General features: G+C 38.4%; 1 protein-coding gene across 2 annotated transcripts in view; it reads left to right on the plus strand.

The window, feature by feature from the left end:
- Positions 1 to 258: 258 nt before the first annotated feature.
- Positions 259 to 24,202, plus strand: part of LOC148868583 (golgi-to-ER traffic-like protein) — a 45,409-nt gene continuing 21,465 nt past the window's right edge. Inside the window, exons 1-8 of one of the 2 annotated variants that reach the window (XM_088969979.1) lie at positions 259 to 689; positions 1,293 to 1,372; positions 2,158 to 2,236; positions 2,427 to 2,508; positions 4,827 to 4,977; positions 19,230 to 19,320; positions 21,463 to 21,546; positions 22,060 to 22,106. In XM_088969979.1, coding sequence (XP_088826105.1) covers positions 642 to 689; positions 1,293 to 1,372; positions 2,158 to 2,236; positions 2,427 to 2,508; positions 4,827 to 4,977; positions 19,230 to 19,320; positions 21,463 to 21,546; positions 22,060 to 22,106 — 662 coding nt within the window. In that variant the 5' untranslated portion in view covers positions 259 to 641. Of the gene's footprint in view, positions 690 to 1,292; positions 1,373 to 2,157; positions 2,237 to 2,426; positions 2,509 to 4,826; positions 4,978 to 19,229; positions 19,321 to 21,447; positions 21,547 to 22,059; positions 22,107 to 24,202 lie in introns of both variants that reach the window. The other variant, XM_088969980.1, reaches the window with a different exon arrangement.

Genomic DNA, 24,202 nt, shown 5'->3' on the forward strand with positions numbered 1-24,202 from the left:
ACAGGGCCAGGAGCGTGAAGCTCGGATCTGCTATGACTATTACCCATAAAGGCGCAATCCATACGTACGTAAAAGATATTACAGCCGCACGTAGGGAACATCTCCCTTTACGAATGACAACTGAGATGTTCCCGACGGGTAGCAGATCCGGACTCGGAGCGAGAACGTCCAACTGAATTCTCACAGGGTGGCTTTAAACCCATATAACGCGATACTTGGAGAATTGGGATCTGCTCTTAACAAAGGCGCCTTACAACGAACTCACAGCCACATCCCACGGTTTATTAAGAACATCTTTCGTAAATAATAACACATAAATACGAAATATGTTTTCAGTACATCGTGGGATGTGTCAGTGAAGTCGGTGTGAGGCGCCATGTGTGTAAAGAGCAGATCATAATTGGAATCAATAATCATAATGTTGGGACTTGGGACAGTTTTTGTTGGGAGGAGATCCCAACTCGTTCGGGTGGGGAATCCATGTAGCCACGTGTGCAACCGAACTCCTATTGTACTCGTTTCACAGCTTCAGGCAGGGTGATATAAATCGTAAGCGGCACAAAATTCGCTCTTCAGAACTCTGTTCAGGCCAAACCTCGTCTGGGCGTAAAAGCAATCTTTGTCAGGACTTAGGAGCGACCATGGCGAGAGAGAGACCTAAAAGAGGCGCGTTGCCTCCCGCCGAGGAGGTAATTAAATGGCTTAACCACCTGTTAATTAGTTACAATTTCTGTTTTAACTGCAAAATAAGAAGTTTTCATGATTGCAAAAGATTAAACTCGGTTCATGGTTAGAATAATTGATCGATCTACATCCGTAATGCCCGTACTTTGTTATCGTTTCTTCACGAGAAAAAGAACCCTAATTTAGTTCGAGAAGTTGATATCTCGAAAATGGGATCATGAATTTCAAATATGTTCTTCTACCCAAAAAAGTTTCAGATATGTTCATGGATTAACGAATCCTGAAAATCTCTTGGAACTTAGAGATTGTAAAAAACAGCAAAATCTGAGCTTGTACGAACAATTTTATTTGAGAGAAATTGAACGCATTCTTTTTCTGGTTGATTAGTCATCTACGAGGAAACGTCGATAATCTGGTGCCTGGGCTATGACTACTCGACGTTTTGAGCATAATGGTTAATACATCTAATTTTCTGTTGTTTGTGCATGTTCTTTTATATGATTGTAGTTTGCATCGCAGACTTGACAGGGAAGATGCTGAACTATAGCTGGCTTGCTATACATTCTTTATTCTAATTGTCTTGAGCTGCTTTTGCCGTTAAAATGCAGACTATAGAGAAGCTAGGGAAAACCATAAACGATGGCAACCACTATGGTGCCCAACAGATGTACAAGTCTTTTAGTGCAAGGTATATGCATTATCCCTTCTTTAACTTGCAATGATTATTTCTCTGTTTTCTCAGGTTAAATTTCCTCTCTCATTAACATGTATCTGATTTTATTAAAATATTTTGGCTAAGTAATAATAGTGTACTAATTTCAAGTTCAATGCAGTACTGGCATCCCTAATCGCTATTTCAATCACAACAGTGTTGCGTAATATTTTTGAGGCAAATTGGTTCATTTGATAATTGTTTATATGTCAATGCTGGATATTCCATCTTTGTCAAGTCCCCAAGTAACCTGGGAAACATTATTTTTGCGTGCCTTAGTTGTTTCTATAAGTCAAGTTTTTCAGGTGGGGCGCCCAACCAAGAGCACCTAGTTTCCCAGTGCCTAGGTGACACCTTGGTCCTATTTCCTAGACCTTACCAATGCAGTTAATATGATCCTTTTTTTTTCTTTTAAATCTGAGAGATTTCAAGAATGCATGCTGGCAATTTTTTTCCTATTCCAAGTTTAAAACTGTTGGCAATCTCTTTTACTATACTTTAAAATTGTTGGCAGTGTCTATGTTTAACACCTTATCCTTTTCTTTCGCCCCTGTTCCATTGGTAATGTTGGCAGGATAAATTTAGGCCCATTTGAAGGCCTTTTATGGCCCTGGTATTGTTACTCCATTTGTCAAGTTGGGGCTTCCAATTAGAAGATTTTCTGAACATGCAAATTAGGGTGCTAGCAGGGACCATGTGTTGAACCTTCTTTTAAGGAATTTAGGCATGTCTACTGATGAGAATGTTATACTTGATTACAGATATGTATCTGCTGAGAGATATGCTGAAGCATTGGATATCCTTCAATCAGGTGCTTGCATCCAACTGAAGCTTGGGCAGGTCATATTCTTTCAAAGTTCATATCTAAGTAAAGCTAACTTGTATTTTTCTTTTTATTTTTTTTTTTTTGTGTGTGTGTGAATCTTCTCCATATGCAGTAATCAATATTGATGTCAAATTGCTTGCCTGATTTTTTGGAGAGAAGGTATCTTTTTGATATAATGAATCACTGGTACTTTGATTTTCACAGGTTACTTGCGGTGCCGAGCTTGCTGTACTATTTGTGGAGACCCTTGTTAAAGGGAAATTTCCTTGTAATGAGGAAACTCTTGGTCAGTTCTTTTTTCCCTTTCTTTCTTTATTGTTGTTGTTGCATGATTGTTCACACGTATTTGCTCTACCTTTTATTCCAGATTTACTAGGATAAATAAATTGAGCAGTGGCATGAACATATTTCAATACTTCTCATGTTAAAAAAAAACTTCTCATGTATTATTGCACCTGCTAACTGCCCTAATTTCTTATAGACGGTAACAATTATCAGCTAGTAGTTTGAGAAAGAGATCCGCTGGTTAAAGAAGTATAAACATATAAATTAAATGATTCCTATGTTTAAAGTGGATGGTATGTCCATACTTTACAGTTTCAAAATAAAAAGGATGTATAGGGAGGTTCTGTCACCTACAGCGATGTAACTTAATCATGAAGTACAAGATTCATTCATAGTGACCAAGATAATGACCTTGACAAGCTTATATGGCATGACTCTCCATGTTTTGAACACAGATGAATTGTGAGCTATGTTCATACTCCATGTTTTGAACACATAGCTACCAGATTGTCTTAGTTGGAAAGGAAAACCCAGTTCTAGATGGTGCCACGCAGGCCTGATCAAAATTTCACTAATTTGCTTGCATGAGTGAGTCCCAGGTGGCTAGGCCAGTCTGTGCATACATTTCCAGTCCGGACAGTCTCCCATGTGGACTGTACTGTTCAATACATCATTTACCAGACTTAGGAATGTTCCAAGAGTTCTGATTCTGTTTCATACTGAAGAGAATGTTAGGATAGCTGACCTTGGAACAAGGCTGATGATGATGACCACATATGGTTTTAGGATGAGTCCATGGAATCAGCAGGTAGGTTTTCCTCTACTAGTCAGCAAATTGGGGTTAAAAATGGTCGGTACCTTCAAAATAAGTTTGGTATCACACCCAGTGTAGATGCAGAAGATTATATTCATTGATCCATTCACTATATATGCATACATACATGTACACACACACATATATACACACACATATACATGCATATATGTATGTATGTGTTTGAACTTTGAATAGAATGGAATGGTGGAATGGGATTCATGTAGCCAACCCCATATAGATGGGACAAGGATTAGATGATGAAGATGATGTATGTATGCATGACCGACTAAAATGTTAGGTCCATATCCAGTCTACCCCTCCCAAGACTATGGATGGTGAGAAGCATCATGGGTAATGTCCTTTTATACATATATAAGATTCATATATAGATTCTTTTTGGTTTCTCTTTCCTATGAAAACCCAAAATGTGTATTGTTTGCATCATATCATGACCTATAATGAGCTAGCCCAAATTTTGTAAGTACCCTGCTCATCCTGGACTTGCCCTTCCTTTTGACCTATGAATGGTCCCAAGTCCTGGGTTTGGGGAATGCTCTTCATTTTCTTGTGAACCATTTATTTCAGTTTAATTTATGGATTGGTCTTGTGCTTGCGACTAATTACTGTTTCTAATGGTATCATTCTATCATACACTGGCTCAGAGTAGATGCCATTTTTTTTTTTTGATAAATGGTAAACAGAATTTTATTACTGAAAACAGATGGCAGGATTCCTTAACATCAGGTATACATATGAGCTGATCAAATGACATACAGCAATAATAACAAAAAGTTCTTCCATTACACCACAAAGGACTGGACAAAGATGAGATCAATGATTTCTGAAATTCTCTAGCCTGAATCCAGAAAACTGTTTGAGGATGCCAACCCAACTTGAGACCATACTGTCAATCATGATTTAGAACTAGAAGATTTATTATTTAGCGATATGGTACTGATAGACAAAATTATTTAGCTATATGGTTCTCATTATTGAATGTGTTGTCTTGGAACAAATATCTTATGCTAATTATGGATGTAGCAAATTTTGAGCCATTGTTCTTTGATGGCTTACTTTCATTGGTTGTTGTGCAACACTGAGGCTCATTTTTGCAAAAGAGTTCAGAAACTTTAAGTGTTTCCCTGGTCAATACTATCATGTTAGGTTTCATCTATTTGACAATGGGTCAAATTTTGCCTCCATTATTTCTTGCCTTGCATTATTAATTATCTCATGAGTTCTGCTCTGAGAGGTTAGAGTTGGACAAAATAACTTAGGATGTACTGTTCTTGATCATGTGACTCAAGTTCCAGTCTGTCATTGACTTGCAAATAAGCTCGAAGGAAGACCATTAATGGTATAGGTGATCAGTTTTGTTAACCAGTTTTATTTACATTTTGCCTTTGATCTCATTGTTCTTTTTTTTTTTTTTTGATTAGTAAATCCCATTGTTTTGTTCACAGTTATATTTTCAAGATTATGACTAAAAACATTTATGTTAGATCGTATCAGGGAAATCTACAAGATGTTTCCACAGATTTCTGTGCCACAAAAATTAGAGGCCGATGATGACATGGAAAAGCTTTCTGAAGCTTTGGGGGCAGCAAAAACACGCGTAGAGGGTTGCTCATCATTTCTGAAAGCTGCAATTAGGTAACGTCCCTCTATCCTTGATACCACTTTGTTCAAAAATAGCTATTTTTATTCTTAGTTCTATTTGTCATTTCAACACATGTATTGGACAGGGTATAATTACTACTATTACTATTAACAAAAATCTTGGGTCCCATTTGGTTTGTGGGAATAGGGGTCTGGAATCGGAATGAGCCATTCCGATTCCAAGTGTTTGGTTGGGCAGAATCGGAATCCCATTCCCATTCCTAGTGGAATGACATTCCCCCATTTGAGGGAATGGCCATTCCCTCCCCCTCCCTTGGGAATGAAATCCCATTCCAAGGGATATTTAGCTCTATGAGAATAGAGTATTCCAATTCTGATTCTGACTGTGAACCAAACAGACCCTTAATATTTTAAACCTATTCATTACAAATGTATAATACACATGGTTTCTTTTGCACTTAGTATATATGAGCCTTGTTATTGATTATAAAACCATATTTTTCTAAGTTGTTGTTCTTACACCTCTTGGGTTATATATTTTCTTGTTGTATTTCTTTTTTTTTTGATGGGAAATGGTACTTTCATCAATCTTAAAGGAAAATTAGTACAATTGTCACCTTCATAGATAAGGTGACCCCTCAAAATAAAAACAACTTACAAACACGCCTAGAAAAGAGTTTCCCTACTAACTCCTTGCTTTTCTAAGGTATCAACCATTGCATTTGCTGAACTCCTAGCCCATTTAAAATGCGCTTCAAGCTCCCTTGTTAGGTTTAATATCTCCCTTATAGGCTGTATAAGGGACCAAGTGCCCAAACTGTTTGCTGCATCCAACCTACTACCAATTTTGAATTTCCCTCCACTTCTAACTGTTGAAAACCCAATTGTTTAACCAACTTGGGCCCCTGGAAGAGCACCAAAACTTCTACTCTAAGTGAGTCACCCAATCTTATTGGGCCAGAGAAAAGGGCCAGAACTCTTCCATCCACATTTCTAAAAACACCCTAATTCTAGAGGGGCTAGGATTACCTAAAGAGTGGCCATCAAAATTCAACTTCACACCAAAATGCAAAGGAGGGGACCAATCCTCTTGAAAGGTAATATATGAGCAGGAAGAGCTCGCTACAATGCTCCAACCTCTAAACATATCATCTATAGAGAAGTCCTTGAAGAGATCCAATGATTTCAGCCAATGTATAGCCTTGATGGTAATCCCTTCTATGAGTTCAAGTGCTGTTCTTTCTTACCCTTGGAAAATCCTATTATTTCTCTCTTCCCACTAGGGGTGGCCACGAGACGAGCTTCTCACGAGCTATTCGAGCTCGAGCTTGATATATAGGCTCATTTGCTAATCGAGCCGAGCTCGAGCCAAGTGAAGCTCGGCTCGTGAGCCTAGTATAATAAATTAATAATTTTTTCTTATATACATACATACATACATACATACATACATATACATATACATATAAATATATATAATAAATAATTTTTATTTTATATAATAATATTTTGTATATAATATTTTTATTTTTATGTATAATGGTAAATAATTTTTATAATTCTTATTTTTTGTATGTAAAATAAAAACATTTTTATATGTATAATAATAAATAATTTTTATAATTCTTAATTTTTGTATGTAAATTAAAAAATATTTTTATATGCATATTTTTTATTTTTTAGAAAAGAACTTGGCTTGCAGTCGAGCTCGAGTCGAGCCGAGCTTGAACTTGCGAGCTTTGAACCGAGCCGGGCTCGAGCTCAAATTTCTAGCTCGAATCAAGATTGAGCTCAAGCTCGAGCCTAACATAGTTTCAGCGAGCCGAGCTCGAATAGCCAAGTATTCGGTTCGGCTCGGCTCAAATCCACCCCTACTTCCCACACTGCCCAAATAATTGCTGCCCTCAGTTGTTCTCCATATCACCCTTCCTCTTTACTTTGGTTGTCGGAGAAAGATAGATTCAAAAAGATCTGCCATGCCTGTGGGAGGATTTCACATGTGCCCTAGGAGGGAGGATTGCCCTTGGAAAATCCTGTTATTTTCTTGTTGTACTTCTTTATATATGCTAACCTTGTCATAGATTAGATCATAATGTCATACTTTTCCACTGAACTGTTTGTTAGTAAGGGAACCATAGTTGCCAAGGCATGTAGGTGATTTTGGGTGATAGTGGGGTGCCTAACCTAGTCGCCTAGGTGATGAAAATTGTATAAAATAAAAAACTAAAATTTTCCTAGTATTCAATGGGAAACCCGGGGATGGCAGGTATTGATGGTGTGTTTAGAGACTCCTCAATTAAAGTGCTGGCTATGTATTCAGGACCCATAGGAGAAGGGGACTCTCTAAAGGCTGAGCTGATGGCGCTGTTACAGGGCTTAAAATGTGCTATGCAATCCACTTTCAGAAACCTGGAAGTTGAAGGTGAGTCAAAAGTGGTTATTTCTTGGATCACTTATAGTCACAATGTTCCATGGGTTTACAGACATGCCTCAAGGGAGATAGACAGTCTGGGAGGGGACCTGAATGCTTCCTTCAATTGGATTCGTAGGACAGCTAATGGGATGGCCGGCACTTTAGCAAAGCAAGGGGTTTTGAGGCAGCAATTATTCTGGGCTCTATTGTAAATTAGTTATTTGGAAATATGTATTTCCGGGTGGATGGATCCTCAAGCTGTTGTATTGTTTACCTCCAATTAGTAACTTAATCATTTTTTGCTGATAATTTCCCTAGTTCCCTAGTTTTATATACCATTCAGCATGCATATTAATTAAAAAAATAGCATTTCTCTTTATTAAGAATATTACATTTCCTCTCAAAACATGGCAAATCATCATATCTACAAAAATAGTATTTCAAAGATATTAATTTCAATACTTTAAAAAACAATACTAATATAATAAGTATTTAATAGAACAATTTCATATAAAAATGACAACTAAAGAAAGCTATAGCTTTATATGATAACATTTAAGATAGAAAGTAAAGGTGAAAAAGAACAAAGTGAAAGTTCACTTTGTGGATGTTTATATTGCATCTGTGTATGGCATGGTTAACCTTTACAAAGTGAAGAAGAAATAGATATTCTTTTGCTGCTGAACTCATGTTATCACATATAACACATTTTATTTTATTTTATTTTTTTGATCAGAAACTCTGAATTTTATTAAAACTTAAAAAGAAGAGAATGCGGGAAGAAGTTGTTAGGAATAAATCCCTTTACAACAAAGAGTCCCACCGCCGTTTTAACATTGAGCCCAAAACAAATGATTGTCTATTTACTCCTTGCTTAGCTAACCCACCTGCCAACCCATTAGCGGACCTCCTAACCCATCTTACATGAACTTGCATTTGTCCAGACAACAACTTGAACCGCCTGAGTTCATTTCTGAATTGCCATAATACTCTTTTTTCAACCAACCAATGATTATTTTTGAGTCTCTTCTACAATCAGCCTTGTGATTCCCATTTCCTTAGCTTTTTGCACCCCAACAACAGCATCTTTGAATTCAACTCTCACTGAATCACCCTGATCAATAGGCCCCGGAAACAAACCACAAATGTTCCCACTCCCATCTCTAATAACTCCTCCAATTCCGAAGGGTCCTGGATTGCCAAAACTGCTCCATCAAAGTTAAGTTTGATCCACCCACCTCTTGGGGGAGACCAAACCTCCAGGATCTTTTGTTTCCCAGAGGAAGAAAGGGCAATCAACCCCCAATTTCGAAAAAAGTCTTCCACAGAAAAATTTGAGAAGAATAGTTTCAAGGTCTTCACCTAGTGTGCTATACTTGCTGTAGTTTCCAAGATTGCCTCCTTATTTCTTTCTCTTTCCTCAAAGATTCTTAAGTTCCTCTCCTCCCGTACTGTCTACACAACCACTGCCCTTGCACACTTCTGTAAGATTCTCTCTCTTCTCTTTGTGCTTCTCAGAAAGGACGGGCTAAAGAGCCTTTCCAAACTAACAGGAGGGATCCACCTGCAACCAAAAAGAGAGCAAAATCATTCCCAAACACAACAAACAAAGGAACAGGAGATTAAGAGGTGGAAAACACTTTCACCATTCAACTTGTGTTGATGCACCAATGGTAATTTTCCCAACAGAAGGCACTGACTTTTGGGGGGATAGGGTCACACCAAACAAAGGAATGGGGAGAAGAAGTGGCCACAAGGGAGGAGAAATAGGATTTATAGGTGAACGACTTAGAGGGACTGAGAGATCAAACCTGCCTATCATTCCCTGTATCAACCCAGGGGATAGGGGCACACCAAACTTTGCATAAATGTTTGGGACTCAGAATTGGGTTCATTGTCCTTTCTACTCCAGCTGCTCGATGGGGTGTTTCTAGACACTTCTAAACAAGACACTAGACTTTGAGCTCTTCATCCTTTCAGAGTTTTCAGCTGTGCCTCCTTTTTCAAGTCCTTGTCTTCTCCTGCCCAACTTGGGGTACCTATCCCTATACAAGAAGTTTGGTATCGACCTATCCCCCACAAAGTGGGTGCCTTTTGTTGGGAGGTCTATCATAGTGCAATTAACACTAGTGATCTGATGCAGAGGAAAAGACCTGGTTGGTGCCAATTATCGAATATGACTGCAGTCAGTTCTAGATATAATGCACAAAGACAAGAAGAACAGATTTGAGAATAAGAGAAGAAGAAGAGAAGAAAAAAAGAAGTCAAAGGAATTGTGGGTCTTGACTTTGATTGTTGCCCCACAACAATTTATATTGGTAATTAAAAATAGGAGGAAAAGCCTGAATTACCTATACTAATTACATAAACAATGAAATAAGAATAACTACCAACTGAAAGTAACTATTGACTGAAACAAAACGTAAATAAACAAACATAAACAAGGTGGGGACCACGTTAATGTTCTCTACACTCTCCCTCAAGTTGGGAATAGATGTTTGTCATTCCCAACTTGCATAGGTCTGTATCTAAGTTTTTCTTTGGAACTGCCTTAGTGAAGAGATCTGCAAGTTGCATGTTAGAGGTGATATATGGAAGGCACACTTCTTGTGAAGTAACTCTCTCTTTGATAAAGTGTTGGTCCACTTCAATATGCTTAGTTCTGTCGTGCTAAACCGGATTATGGGCTATGTTAATAGCAGCCTGATTATCATAGTACAACATTAGGGGCTTCTCATAAGTGATACCCAACTCCTCAAATAGGGATTTCAACCATAATACATCAGCCACACCATTTGCCATTGACCTATATTCAGCTTCAACACTGGAATGAGTAACAACATTTCCTTTCTTACTCCTCCAAGAAACAAGATTGCCCTCTACAAAGGCACAATACCCAGAGGTAGACCTCTTATCATCAACACATCCAACCCAATTAACATCTATGTAGACTTTTATTTTCATGTGACCATTATCTTTGAATAGTATACCTTTGCCTGGACATCTCTTCAAATATGCCAATATCCTCTCAATTGCAAGATGTGAGTAGTTCTAGGAGAATGCATATATTGGCTAACAACATTGACTGCATAACTGATGTCTGGTCGTGTGAGACAAAGATAGAGAAGTTTTCCAACCAATCGTTGGAACATAACTTTATCTTCAAGGGGCTCTCCACCTTCAACACCGATCTTGTGATTTTGTTCAATAGGTGTGTTAGCAGGTTTAACACCTAGTTTCCCTGTTTCTTCCAACAAATCAAGAACATACTTTCTTTGGGAAACAAAAATCCCATGCTTAGACCGTGCTACCTCAATACCCAAGAAATATCAAATCTCTCCTATGTCTTTGATCTCAAATTCTTGGTGAAGGACTTGCTTAAGAGAGTCAATCTCATGGGTATCACTCCCTGTCACCACAATATCATCAACATATACAGCTAGCAGTGTTAAAGAGGTATCCACTTTCTTAATAAAGAGAGTGTAATTTGACTGCGTTTATACATAGCCAAAATTTTCAAGAGCTAGTCTGAATCTATCAAAACCAGGCTATAGGAGACTGTTTCAGTTCATATAAGGCCTTATTCAGTTGGCAAACCTTATTTCCTGTTTTTGCATTATAAAATCCAGGAGGCAACTGCATGTACACTTCTTCTTGCAAGCCACCATTGAGGAAGGTGTTTTTAACATCCATCTGAAATAAGGGCCATCAGTAATTTGCTGCAAGAGATCATAAAACCCTAATAGTGTTCATCTTTGCTACTGGCGCAAAAGTCTCCAAATAGTCTATGCAATATGTCTGAGTAAATCCGTTTGCAACTAATTTGGGCTTATACCTTTCAATGAAACCATTAGTATTATGCTTCACTGTAAACACCCATCTACACCCAACTGGTTTCTTCCCTTTAGGTTGATCAACTAGCTTCCATGTATTGTTCTTCAGAAGGGCATCCATTTCTACCTTCATTGCATCTTTCCACTTAGGGATTGACAAGGCTTCCTCCACTGTTCTAGGAATGGGAATAGCAGCAATGGATGCCAAAAAGGACTTGTAAGAGGGAGACAAATGATCATAAGAAAAGAAATAGGAAATACAATGAGCCGTATATGAGGTACAATGACGTTTCCCTTTACGGATTGCAATGGGGAGATCAAGGTCATCTAATGGAGGTGGAGGCTCAACAATGGGAGGTATCTCATCTGTAATGGAAGATGAATGAACTGTGGTACTTGGATCTGGATCTGCAGAAGGAATTGGAACTGGCCTGGACTGTTGATGATCGAAATCAACCTGCCTCCACCGCCTATGATAAACTCTCAAATCCCGACACCTTTGACAACCCTCCTCGTTACACTCCTCTTTAGTGATTGGGATAGGTAATGAAATTTTTGATGAATGAACCCCCACCTCACTACTTTCCCCCTGAGAAGACACCCTAGGATAATAGGGTACATCCTCAAAGAAAGTGACATCCATAGAGACAAACCTCCTCTTAGAAGTAGGTTCATAGCAGCAATATCCCTTTTGAGTTTGTGCATAACCAAGGAAAATGCATTTTGAGGCTTTAGGATCAAATTTAGAACAATGAGGTCCACGGGTCTGAACAAAGCAAGTACATCCAAAGGTCTTAAGGGGAATAATGAACAACTCTTTATCAGGATATAGGAGGGTGAATGGAACTTTCATGTCCAGAACCCGTGAGTGGACTTGGTTGATGAGATATACAACTGTATGAATGACATCTCTCCATAATTGTATAGGCACATTGGAGTTAAACATAATGCTTCTAGCCACCTCCAACCTCCAAGAATCAGCCGATGGTCTTATCTCTGCTGGAACTTCCAACCCTAGGAAGTTCTCACGTATTCAACTTGATTAGACTAACATGAGAAGCCCTAGGTTGGTTCTGATACCAAGTTGTCGAATAGGGCTGTAATCAGTCCTAGATATAATGCACAAAAAACAAGAACATATTCGAGAATAAGAGAAGGAGAAGACGAAGAGGAGAAGTCAAAAGAATTGTGGGTCTTGACTATGATTGTCGCCCCATAGCAATTTATATTGATAATTAAAAATAGGGGGAAAAGCCTGAATTACCCCTACTGATTACATAAACAATGAAATAAAAATAACTACCAATAACTACCAACTGAAACTAAACATAAATAAACAAACATAAACAAGGTGGGGACCACATTAATATTCTCTACAATGTCTTTCACCAAATTGGTGCTGTTTATGTAAGTCAAATGGTGAGAATGCCTTTCATATTCTTGTTTCCTGTTCTCTTCCTTGTAGTATTTGGAATTGGTTCTTCTACCTATTTGGATGTAGGTGGGACACCCCCGGTGAGCTTGGGGAGATTGTTTGAGCCATCTACTTTTAGATGGTCAAAGTGAAGAGGGAGAATACTATAGAGGTGCACAAGGGCAACAATGCTATATGTTGAAGATTAATCAGTTTTATGATGTTTTTATGAGTAGATGTTTTATGTTAGTTGTTAGATAGGTGGGGACCACAGTAGTTATGTGAGTCCAAATTTTATTATGTTTTTCTGTCTTATATATGCTGTTTTATGTCTTGCCGCCCTATAAGGGCATAGTTGTCTTTGTACTGCTCTATTATTTTTAATATAAATAATAAGTAAAGGTGGCGGCTAGATCATTGCTCTCCTTTCTTTTCAACTTCTCTTCTTCTCCTTCTCTCTTCCTTCTTTCTTCAAGAAACTCCTTTTATTTCATATATATATTTTTTTAATTCAGCAAGCTTTCTACTTGGTATCAGAGCATCGACTAGGGTTTCTTGAAGCATTCTCATGCAGCCCTAGATCAGCCGACTGCATGGAGTAGTAAAGGGCTGATCGATCTGCTATAGATTGCCCAGTTCTTGGATTTTTTGGTGGGCTGTAGTCATCAGGAAGGTGATCCACTGTTCGACATCAAAATCAGGAAGAACTGGAGTACGGGGAAGAGTCCCAGAAAAGTTGGACTCTTTGTTTTTTATCTAATCTTGGGCGCCCAGGTATTGCTAGTTTTCTTTTGATTTTCTAAAGAGGGCGGCTTGGTTTTTGGAATTTTCTGAGCCTCTCGGAGTGATCGATTCACTTTTCTCTCCGTTGGGAGGAGTGGGAAGGAGAGAGATTTCCCTCCAGTTAGGGTTTTCTTCTTCCGGAAGGGTTGGTTTTTGTGCGTGTGATATTAAATTATTTTTTGAAGGTCTCCAATCTATTTTTTTTTTCATACTGTTGAACTGTTTGAAGTAAGATGGAGAATTGGAATACCGAGATGAAATCTACCGGTACTGTGGAACTGGGTGTTGGAGGTAGTAGTGATACTTTTGGGTATGGGATCACTACTATAGTAAAACTTGATGGTACAAATTATTTGGAGTGGGCACACAATCAGCTAAAATGGCTATTGGTGCCCGTGGAAAATTAGGGTATCTCACTGGGGAGGAGAAGAAACCTGATACAAACTCTTCTCGAAAGCTGCAGGAGAATTACATGGTAATGTCCTCACTGTGTAATTCTATGTTACCTCATATTGCAAAAAAAATCCTATGAGCTAATATTGCTAAGGAGATTTGGGATGGAGTGACTGAAACCTACTCTCAGAATCAAAATGAAGCCAAAACCTATCAGTTAAGAAATCAGGTGATAAGTATGAAATAAGGAGAAAAACCTCTTGCTATGTATTTCTCCATGATGAAAACCCTATGGCAAGAAATAGATCACTTAGAAATTGTGGTATGGGAAAGTGTAAATGATGCAACAACCTATCACAGATCGGTAGAGAGGAATAAGGTTTTTGAGTTCTTGGTAGGGCTGAACCATGAATTTGGCATTGCTAGGCAGCATATTCTTTCTAGGGAGGGTGTGACATTCTCTCAGGCCTATGCCTTTGACTCTAGAGAGGAGAGGGGGATAAATGTAATGCTGAGACAGCCTGGGATTGACCAGTCGGATATGGTTGGTACAACAAAACATAAGCCGAATGGAGACAAGGGGAGTAGTGAAAGTAGAAGGGAAGATAAAAAGGACTTGGTGTGTGATTATTGCAAGAAGCCTAAGCATACCAATGACACTTGTTAGAAGCTTCATTCCAAATCTTATGCCTGCTCGGATAAGAAACAAGAAGGGAAATGCAAATGTAGCCATTATAAGAGACTACTCAGCCCCTCTTTCCCAAACTGATTGGGAATCTATTGCAGTAGCAGCAGTGAGAACAGAATTGGAGAGGTTTGGACAGCTTATGAGTAAAAAAGATTCACCTAGCTCTAGCCTTCCAGATAGACATCAAAATGCAGGAGCCAACTACACATCTTCCTTTGCACATACAGGTAGCTCATATGCAACTGCAAATCTTGCATCCACTTCAGGTAAGGAGGGACCTCCCTAGATTACAGACTCAGGAGCATCTGAGCACATGACTAATGCCCCTACCCTTTCAAGTTCCTATCAGTTGTGTTCTGGTAGAGACAAAGTCTCTACAACAGATGGTTCACAATATGCCCATTGTTGGGAAGGGGAGAGTTAGAGTGACCAATGATAAAACTCTGTCTTCTATTTTACATGTCCCTAGACTTCATACCAACTTACTGTCTGTTAGTTCCTTGCAAAAAATTCGAATTGTTCTGTGACCTTTCTTCCTAATAATTGTGTTTTCTAGGACCTAGAGTCAAAGAAAATGATTAGGAGTGGTCATGAGGTGAATAGAGTCTACCTTCTGGATGAGATCCCGAGATATCAGGGCCATCATGTTAGCAGCAACAGTAGTAGTGGGTCAGAGTCAATGAACCAGATTATGCTTTGGCACAATCGCTTGTGACATCTTTTTTTAGTTCTTTGAAATGTCTTTTCCCAAAGTTGTTCAAGTCTGTTCAATTATCTACTTTGGAGTGTGAGAGTTGTCAGTTAGGAAAGCATTGTAGACAGTCTTTTAAACCAAGTAATAAAAGAAGTACTTCTGCTTTTAATATTGTTCACACTGATGTATGGGGGCCATATCATATCCCTTCCGTGGGGGAGGATTCCGTTACTTTCTCTTGTTTGTGGATGATTATACACGATATTCTTGGATATATTTGATGAGATCACGTGATGAGGTTCCTAACTTGGTACGACAGTTCCACTAGATGGTTCTCACACAATTTGGAGCGAGAACTAAGGCTTTTAGATCGGATAATGCCAAAGAGTACTTTGAGAAGGACCTGACCACGTATCTCTTAGAACATGGTGTAGTTCATCAGAGCAGTTGTGCATATACACCGCAACAGAATGGAATTGCTAAGAGGAAAAACAGACACATTGTGAAGGTGGCAAGGAGTCTTATGGTGTGTGCTTCAGTTCCTGTGCAGTTCTAGGGAGATGCAGTTCTTACAGTCGTGAATTTGATTAACCGTGTTCCTCCATGGACTTTGGGGTTTAAAGTGCCATTTAGTTTTCTTTTTCCAGATGGAGAGATATTTCATATACCTCTGAGGGCTTTTGGTTGTGTTTCTCTTGTTCACATTCTTGGCCCTCATCGCAAGAAACTGAATCCCAAGGCCAAGAAATGTGTTTTTCTTGGGTATGCTCAGAACCAAAAGGGGTATTGCTGTTATGACCCAGTGTCGAGGAGCAGATTTGTCACTATGGATGTTATCTTCTTTGAATCCACCTTCTTCTTCTCTAGTGGTTCTCCTCAGGGGGAGAGTTTTGGGGAGGAGAACTCACAATCTGTTCATTTTCTTGTTTTTTTGGTGCCTCCACAAGTTCAGCCAGCACCTCCATCTGTTCAGCTAGCATCTGCATCAGTTCATAAGGGGAAGAAAAAGTTGATCCCACTGACCGTGATCTTCCCATTGCACTTCATAAGGGGAAGAAAAAGTGTACAACCCATTGCTTTTCACACCATCTTTCCTATAGTGCCTTATCACCCTCCTACCGTGCTTTTCTTTCCTTCCTGGATTTTGTGTCTATACTCAGGAATGTTACTGAGGCTTTCTCAAAACCTGAGTGGAAAACAGCCATGCAGATGGAATGGATGCTTTGGTTAAAAACCAAACTTGGGAAATAGTTGATCTCCCCCCAGACAAGGAGATAGTCGGATGTAAATGGGTATTCACAATGAAGTATAGGGCTGATGGCAAGATAGAGAGGTACATGGCAAGGTTGGTAGCAAAAGGGTATACTCAAACCTACAATGTTGATTAGCTAAGTTGAGTTCAGTTCGTATCCTTTTTTCTCTAGTAGCCACCTATTCATGGCCTTTGTTCTAGCTTGATGTCAAAAATGCCTTCCTCAATGGTGATTTACAGGATGATGTATACATGGACATTCCAATAGGCTTTTATGAGAATGTTGGTAAGGGAAAGGTGTGCAGACTCAAAAAATCTCTGTATGGACTAAAACATTCACCTAGGGCTTGGTTTGACAGGTTCAGAGGTGCACTCATCCGTTTTGGATACACATAGACACAGCCTGGTCACACTCTCTTTGTGAAGAGGAGAGATGCTCTGGTGTCAATTCTGATTGTGTATGTGGATGATATAGTGGTGACAGGAAATGATCTGGAGGAGATTGATGATCTCAAAAAATCATTGCAACAAGAAGTTGAGATCAGAGGTCTTGGTGAGCTCAAATACTTCTTGGGGATTGAAGTTGCAAGATCCAAGCATGGGATCTTTATTTCATAGAGAAAGTATGTAGTTGACCTATTGTGGGACACTGGGAAGCTAGGGACCAAACCAGCAGACACTCCTATTGATCCAAATCACAAAGTTAATGGTGTGGATGATGAATTGGTAAAGCATGTAGGGAGACATCAAAGAAATGTGGGCCGGTTGTTGTATTTGTGTATGACACGACTATATATTTCTTATGCTATTTGTGTTGTGAGTCAGTACATGCATGCACCTCGGGTTTAGCACTGGGAAGCTATGGAGAGGATACTTGCATATCTGAAAAAGCACCTTGGCAGAGGCATTCTTTTCTTAATTCATGAGAATTAGAAGCTAGAGTCCTATACAGATGTAGACTGGGCAGGATGCTTAGATGACAGGAGGTCTACATTAGGAGTGTGTACCTTTATAGGTGGAAAATTGATCTCCTGGAAGAGTAAGAAGCAAGTGGTTGTGGCAAGGTGAAGTGCAGAGGTTGATTATAGATCATGGTGTCTCAGAACTTCTTTGGGTTAGATCTCTTTTGAGTGAGATTGGGGTGAAAGCAGAGGAACCTATGATGTCGTACTGTGAGAAAACACATTGAAGTTGATAGACACTTTATAAGAGAAAGGGTAACAACCGGAGAAGTCTGTTTGTCTTATGTCTCTCCGGAGTTGCAACTGACTGATGTTCTCACTAAAGGGGTGGCAAAGAACAAGCTTGAACATGATCTACGCAAGTTGGGAATGTGTGACATTTACTCCCAACTTGAGGGGGAGTGTTGAAGATTAATCAGTTTTATGATGTTTTTATGAGTAGATGTTTTATGTTAGTTGTTATATAGGAGGTGGGGACCATAGCAATTATGTGAGTCCAAATTTTATTATGTTTTTGTGTCTTATATATGCTGTTATATGTCTTGCCGCCCTATAAGGGCATAGCTGTCTTTGTACTGCTTTATTATTTTTAATATAAATAATAAGTGAAGGGGGCAGCCGGATCATTGGTCTCCTTTCTTCTCAACTTCTCTTCTTCTCCTTCTCTCTTTCTTCTTTCTTCAAGAAACTCCTTTTATTTCATATATATATATATATATATTTTTTTTTTAAGTCAGCAAGCTTTCTACTCTATGGATACTATGGGAGGAAAGAAATCTGAGAATATTTGAAGACTAGAAAAGATGCAAGGAAGAACTGATCGAAAGTATCATGATGAAGGTGGCTTCATGGGTGAAAACACTGAATTTATTTTAAAAATTTACAGTGGGTGATATAATTAGGAATTGGAGGACAGTTGCTTCCTCTTCATCGGTAAAAAAGAAGATCTTGAAGGATTGGGAGCCCCCTGAACTCAAATTAAACTTTGATGGCAGCAGTTTTGGTAACCCATGAAGATCTGGAATTGGAGGGGTTATAAGAAATGAAAGAGGAATTGTGTGGGGGCTGTTTTTGGGTCCCATTGGAATTGGAAATTCCGCTACAGCTGAACTGAAGGCAATGGTATATGGGATACAAAAAGCTAAGGATCTGGGGGTGGAAAAGCTGGTTGCGGAAGGTGATTCCAAAGTGATAATCAGTTGGTTAAAACAAAATGACAGCACACCCTAGCTATTCAGAAATGACATCAATAAGATTAAAAGCCTATCCAAGGACATGCAGCTATCAATTCAGTGGACCCCTAGAGCAACAAATGGATTTGCAGACCAGCTAGCCAAACAAGGGATAAACAGGGATCACTGTTTCTGGGCTCAGCTGTAAGAATGAAAAATTAATCTAATAGTGGATACATTAAATTGTAGTGGGGTAGCTGAGGCTACTCGTAACCTGTAACCTCTGTAATTTGTCTTTACATTAATGGGATCTCTTTTTATTGATAAAAGAAAAAATCAATAGGTTAGACACTGATGAGATTTCAGACTCTCTAATGTTTCTCACGAACTCCAAATTCCATCCCACCCCATAGGAGGAAGGAGACCCAAAGAAATCAGACACAGGTTACTAAAATAAATATATAACACTTTATGATTCAATACAAGCTTCTTCTGTTTTGCTTTATCAATTTTGTAGGAAGTTTTCGTTAGCTTTTCCTTTGTATCTCCAATTATATTTGTTCTTTGTGACATGGTGGACAGTTTTTTTTTTTTTTTTTTTTTTGTATCCTGTATTGCTTTTTGGTGATTCTTGGATTTGTATTTGCTCCAAAGTCCTTACAATACTTTATATTTCAACAGGTGGTCTGCAGAATCTGGAGCTTCCAGTGGTGGATCTCCTGAAATACATGAAATGTTAGCAGAATATTTATTTTCTGAATCTCCTGAAATGGTAGGTTTGATGGAAGGCCTTCCTCATGAAGTATCAGATTGTTACTACTTCATCATCAAAATTTCCTTCTTAATCATTTGCCTTGTGAGCAAACTGGCCAATATGGGCCCAGGTTGTGGTTCGATTCAACAATGGACCTTATTAGGCTTGCAGAGTGGTTGAGGTTGCCTTCAGGCCTTAAGACCTCTTACTAGTTCTAGCCCAGTGATATATGCTTCACTGGCTTCCTGAAATAGCTGGCTTGGAAATCTAGTTACTGCAACCCCAATTCATGTTAAAGGCCAAAAAACTAGGAATTTAGAAATCAATGCAACATTTATGTTCCTTGTAATGTTTTGGAGACTTTTTGTTAGTTCTCTTAACCCAATTATTTATCACATTAGTAATTTGTTTCCATGTAAGTAGGTTAATTTTTTTTTCTGAGCAACTTCATGCTATTTATTGGGGAATATTACTGATGTATATGAGTATTTTAACAATTGGACAAGGCAAGGCGAGACTTGTGTACAATGCCTTGAGGTTCATGCCTGAAAATATAGAAGCACATTCCTTACACCTTGAGATTTCTTTCATGCATATTGTTTTTGATAGTAAGAAATGAAAATTTCATTAAACTGGAGAGAAAAGGATTACAACTTCAGGTGAAGAGCTTTTGCCAACAACACACAACACTATAAACATACCAAAAGTTGATGAAAATACAGATATATATTTCTTAGTTTAAATTTTTAAGGATTTGAATTCTTATCAGAATCTTCCACTGAAGACCACACGTTATCCCAAAGATCTTCCCTACTCATCTTTTTGAAATCTGAAAGGTGTAAAGTCCAGTCAGCCACCAATGTGTGAACCTTTGCTACAAGTTTTCTTCTTTGTTTGTGTTTATCTTCAAAGATATATCTTTTTCTATCTCTCCAAGTGCCCCGACAAACTGCAAATAGAATGATGCTCCATGTTATTTTGGCCCTTTTTCTCCTTTCTAGCTTTGACCAAAGCCAGCGGTCTCCTTAAACTTCCTTTATCTCAAGAATAGGAAAGAAGAAATTCACGATGAAATCTGAAAACCTGCAATGGATGAAAAGTTGATAAGCTTTATTCTTCTTGCACAGAATGTACATGTTTTCCATTTGAAAACGTCACGATTTCAGATGGTTCAGTCAGGTTATTGTCCAAAGCCTTTCATTAGAGATGCCAATGGGTCAGGTCAGCCTTAATTAGGTTCTAGGTTGAGGCACATCTGGCCCTCTGACATTGTAGCATTGAAACACTTTTACATATAACATTAATTGAGTATAGGTTTACTATTTGTGGGGCTGGTCAGACTGTCAGATTGGGTTTGGTTTTCCATTTTATGTAGTTGATTTGGGTTGAAGTGTCTTCAGGTCGGGTTTAGGTTGAGCCAAAGCGTGCTGGACATGACCTGTTGACATCCCTTCCTTTCATGTATATTTATTTATATGTGCTTCTACATATTTAAAGCCATTTGAGGTGCTATTTAACCTTCATGTGGCTTCTTAATAGTTATTAAATTATTTGTAAGTATGTAGTATCTTTCTCTAAAGCTCCTAATATTCTCAGCTACTTTGTTTACATGATCATATTCATCTATATGATTTTTGCATGTAAAAATATACTCTTATGCATTATTGCTCAATGAGTCTTAGAGTAGCTTCTTTGTGCCAAAAAAAAATGCCAAAGGTTAACTCCCTATCCAGTCCACCCCTCCCAAGTCCCAAGACCCTGGATATCTGGGAGTCTGGTACCAACGTTGGCTAATGGCCTTGTAAATCTGGATCTGGTCATGATTTTATGATGTTTTCAGTGGCAACTTGTGTAAGGTTTTCTACTGCACAATAAGTGCCTCCATCTCTTTGTTCCACCCCCACCCAAATGAAAAAAAGGATAAGTGCCTCCATCACAACATATGTGGAACAATCTGTGTGGCAGGGCATGTTATTAATTACTTCTGTATGATCAGGAAGCCACTTGTAGTGCCACAGGCTCATAAATGATCTTCACTTATATGCCCCAATATATGACATATTTGGGACTTGGATAGCACAGGTGTTTCTAATGCTTTACACTTGATTTGCACTTATGTTTTATTGGTAAATTTAAAACCAGCAGACTGCTGCTTTTCAGGACATGGCTAGAGTGTCATTTCATTTTGTCCGAGGAAAATACCCTGAAAAGTTTGCTACATCACTGGTGAATTTTATGGGAAAGGTTAGCCTTCTTTGCTTTCTCTTAGTCCTTATGGTCTTGGATTCTATGATGCACATGATATCAGTTGTACAAGTTTATCCGTTGGGTTTATTGGAAATGATTCTAACATAGTTCATATCATGTTATGTATTTCATGTCCTTGACAAACCGTGCTCTCATCTTGACTGAGTTTTTAACATGTTATATGCTTGGATGTCAAGGTCCATTTTGCACAAGGTTTACATATGAAGCAAACTTTAATATACAAAGATAAATTGAATATTTCAGTATCCAACATGCATTATATTCTTGGGATTGCTTTCATTCTATTTTCCTGTATTTTATTTATTTATTTATTTATTTTCATTTACATTATTTCAGTAAGTAATAAATGTGTATCCTATCATCAAACAGGGAGTGTATGCATGATTGAACATTGCATCTATTTTCACTGCTAAATCTGGTAGTTTTATTTGTTGATTATATATGGATGGATCAAAATGAGCTTTTGCTAATTTCTCTTTTACATTATAGTGCTATCCAGGTGAAGATGATCTGGCCATTGCACGTGCAGTTCTGATGTAAGGGAACTTGAACTATTGATACTCCTCCGTTGCAAAACTAGCTTGCTTTTGGTTGCTATATTTTTGTAAAATTTTAGCTAATATAGTCTCTTGTTCTTTGCTTTTCTTATTCTTCTGAGTTAAAAGTGTTGTAGATGTTTCTTCCTTCATGCCTTAGCAAATCTGGTTGCCCAAGTATATCTTGGAAAGAAATAATTTTTGCAGTATACTCATTTAGGCAGATCTGATACCATTTTAATGGTTTTTATAAACTTTTTTGGACTTTCTTACCATTATAGGGGGGGTTTAGTAGGATAGGTTTTTCATGGATTAGTTGGTGCTGGAACATGCCACACCTATTGGATTAGTTTGTTTGTTTTTTGCATTCTGAGACCATCCACATATGATTTTAATAAACAAAATATTATCCATTTCTGTCTGGAAAAATGTTGTTGTTCCATCCATTTAACTGTGGATTGGACAACTATATATATGTCTGTATATATAATATAACTAAAGTGTCCTCTTAGAAATTAGGATGGACAATAACAAGCTGCACCACATTACTGAACACCTCATAGAGTTTGGTCTGGTTCAAACCATGTTGGTTTCAACAACACCACAGTAGGGTCTAGGAGGTTCAACCAGAACACACCTTCAGGAAACCATGGTACTGAACACTGCTATGATATGAAGAAATGCAGTTTTTTTTTCTTTCTTTTTTTTTTTTTTTTAAATTGCAGAGATGGTGTGATTTGCTTGTCTTTTTTGCCTTAACAGCAATCCGAGGACCCATATTTGTTAGGCTAACTGTAGCTACCCAACCCATTGTTTTTTTTTTATTGATCAGTAACAGAAACTTTTATTAATAAAAGGAGATGGAAAAGATACAACAAGAAGGGGGGTAAAATCTCTTACCCCACCCTAAAAATAAAACATCACATTACAATACAGCCCAAAAGAAACTAGTTCTTCCCACCCCTTGTTTAGCTAGATAATCTGCAAAAGAATTGGAATTCCTCTTGGACCACTGAAACTGAATTTGCATGTCTTGAGTGAGCTGGTAAGTTCTCTTTTTTTTCATTCGAGTACTTCCATAAACTAGCCTCTTCCTTCTGCATCCAGTTAATAGCCAGTTTCGAATCACCCTCCACCAGCAGCTTCCTAATATTCAGCTATTTGGCTCTTTTTATTCTTTCTAATACTGCTGAAATTTCAGCTCTCAGAGAATCCCCCCAACCTATAGGCCCTGAAAATAAGGCCATAATTCGACCTTCTTCATCCCTGAACACTCCTATACCTGAAGGGCCTGGGTTTCCTTCACTGCTGCCATCAAAATTCAATTAGTGAACCTCATAGTTGGAGGAGACCAAGTTAGAACAGGGGCATTAATCAACCGAACAGACCAGACAACTTCTTTCCATTTTCTAATGATATCTCCTGCTGAGAAGCCTTCAAAAAGCTTCATAGACTTGGCCCAATGAACCACCCTAATGTAGATTAAATCAATGCTGGCTTCTTTGTTCTTTTCTTTTTCCTGGAAAGTTCGTTGATTTCTTTCTTCCCACACTGTCCAGCATACAGCTGCTCTTACACATGTCCACAAGATCTTACCTCTCTTTTTTAAACCCCTCACTGGAGCAGAGTTAAACAAGCTTTGCACACTTGGGGGAGTGGGCCACCTACAACCAAAAAGAGAGAAAAACCAACACCAGATTTCTGAAACAAAAGGACAGGAAACAAATAAGTGATAACAACTCTCACCATTCTTCTTACATATAAGATACACCAGTGCGGGGATAAACACCATCTTGGCCTTTTCTTTTGATGTCACAAGTGTTACACTTTACTAGGATAGCTTCCCAGCATAAAGCACCTACTCTGGGAGGAATTGGTCTACCCCAAACTTTTGGAACCGGGAAAGGAAAATCAAGGGTCGAATGGGAATGGGTTAATTCCTTGAAAAAAGAAGAGCATGAAAAATACCCAAGGGAGTAGGAGCCCAAATCTTACTGTCCAATCTAGAGGGTTCAACAACTACCTCCTCCAGAATCTTAATCAAATTAGATATGGAATCCAATTCAGAGTCTCTAAGAGGCCTTTGAAAGCCCATG

Source organism: Nelumbo lutea, chromosome 2 (assembly GCF_056320005.1).
Source record: "Nelumbo lutea isolate HS-2025 chromosome 2, American lotus-T2T, whole genome shotgun sequence".
NCBI lineage: Eukaryota > Viridiplantae > Streptophyta > Magnoliopsida > Proteales > Nelumbonaceae > Nelumbo > Nelumbo lutea.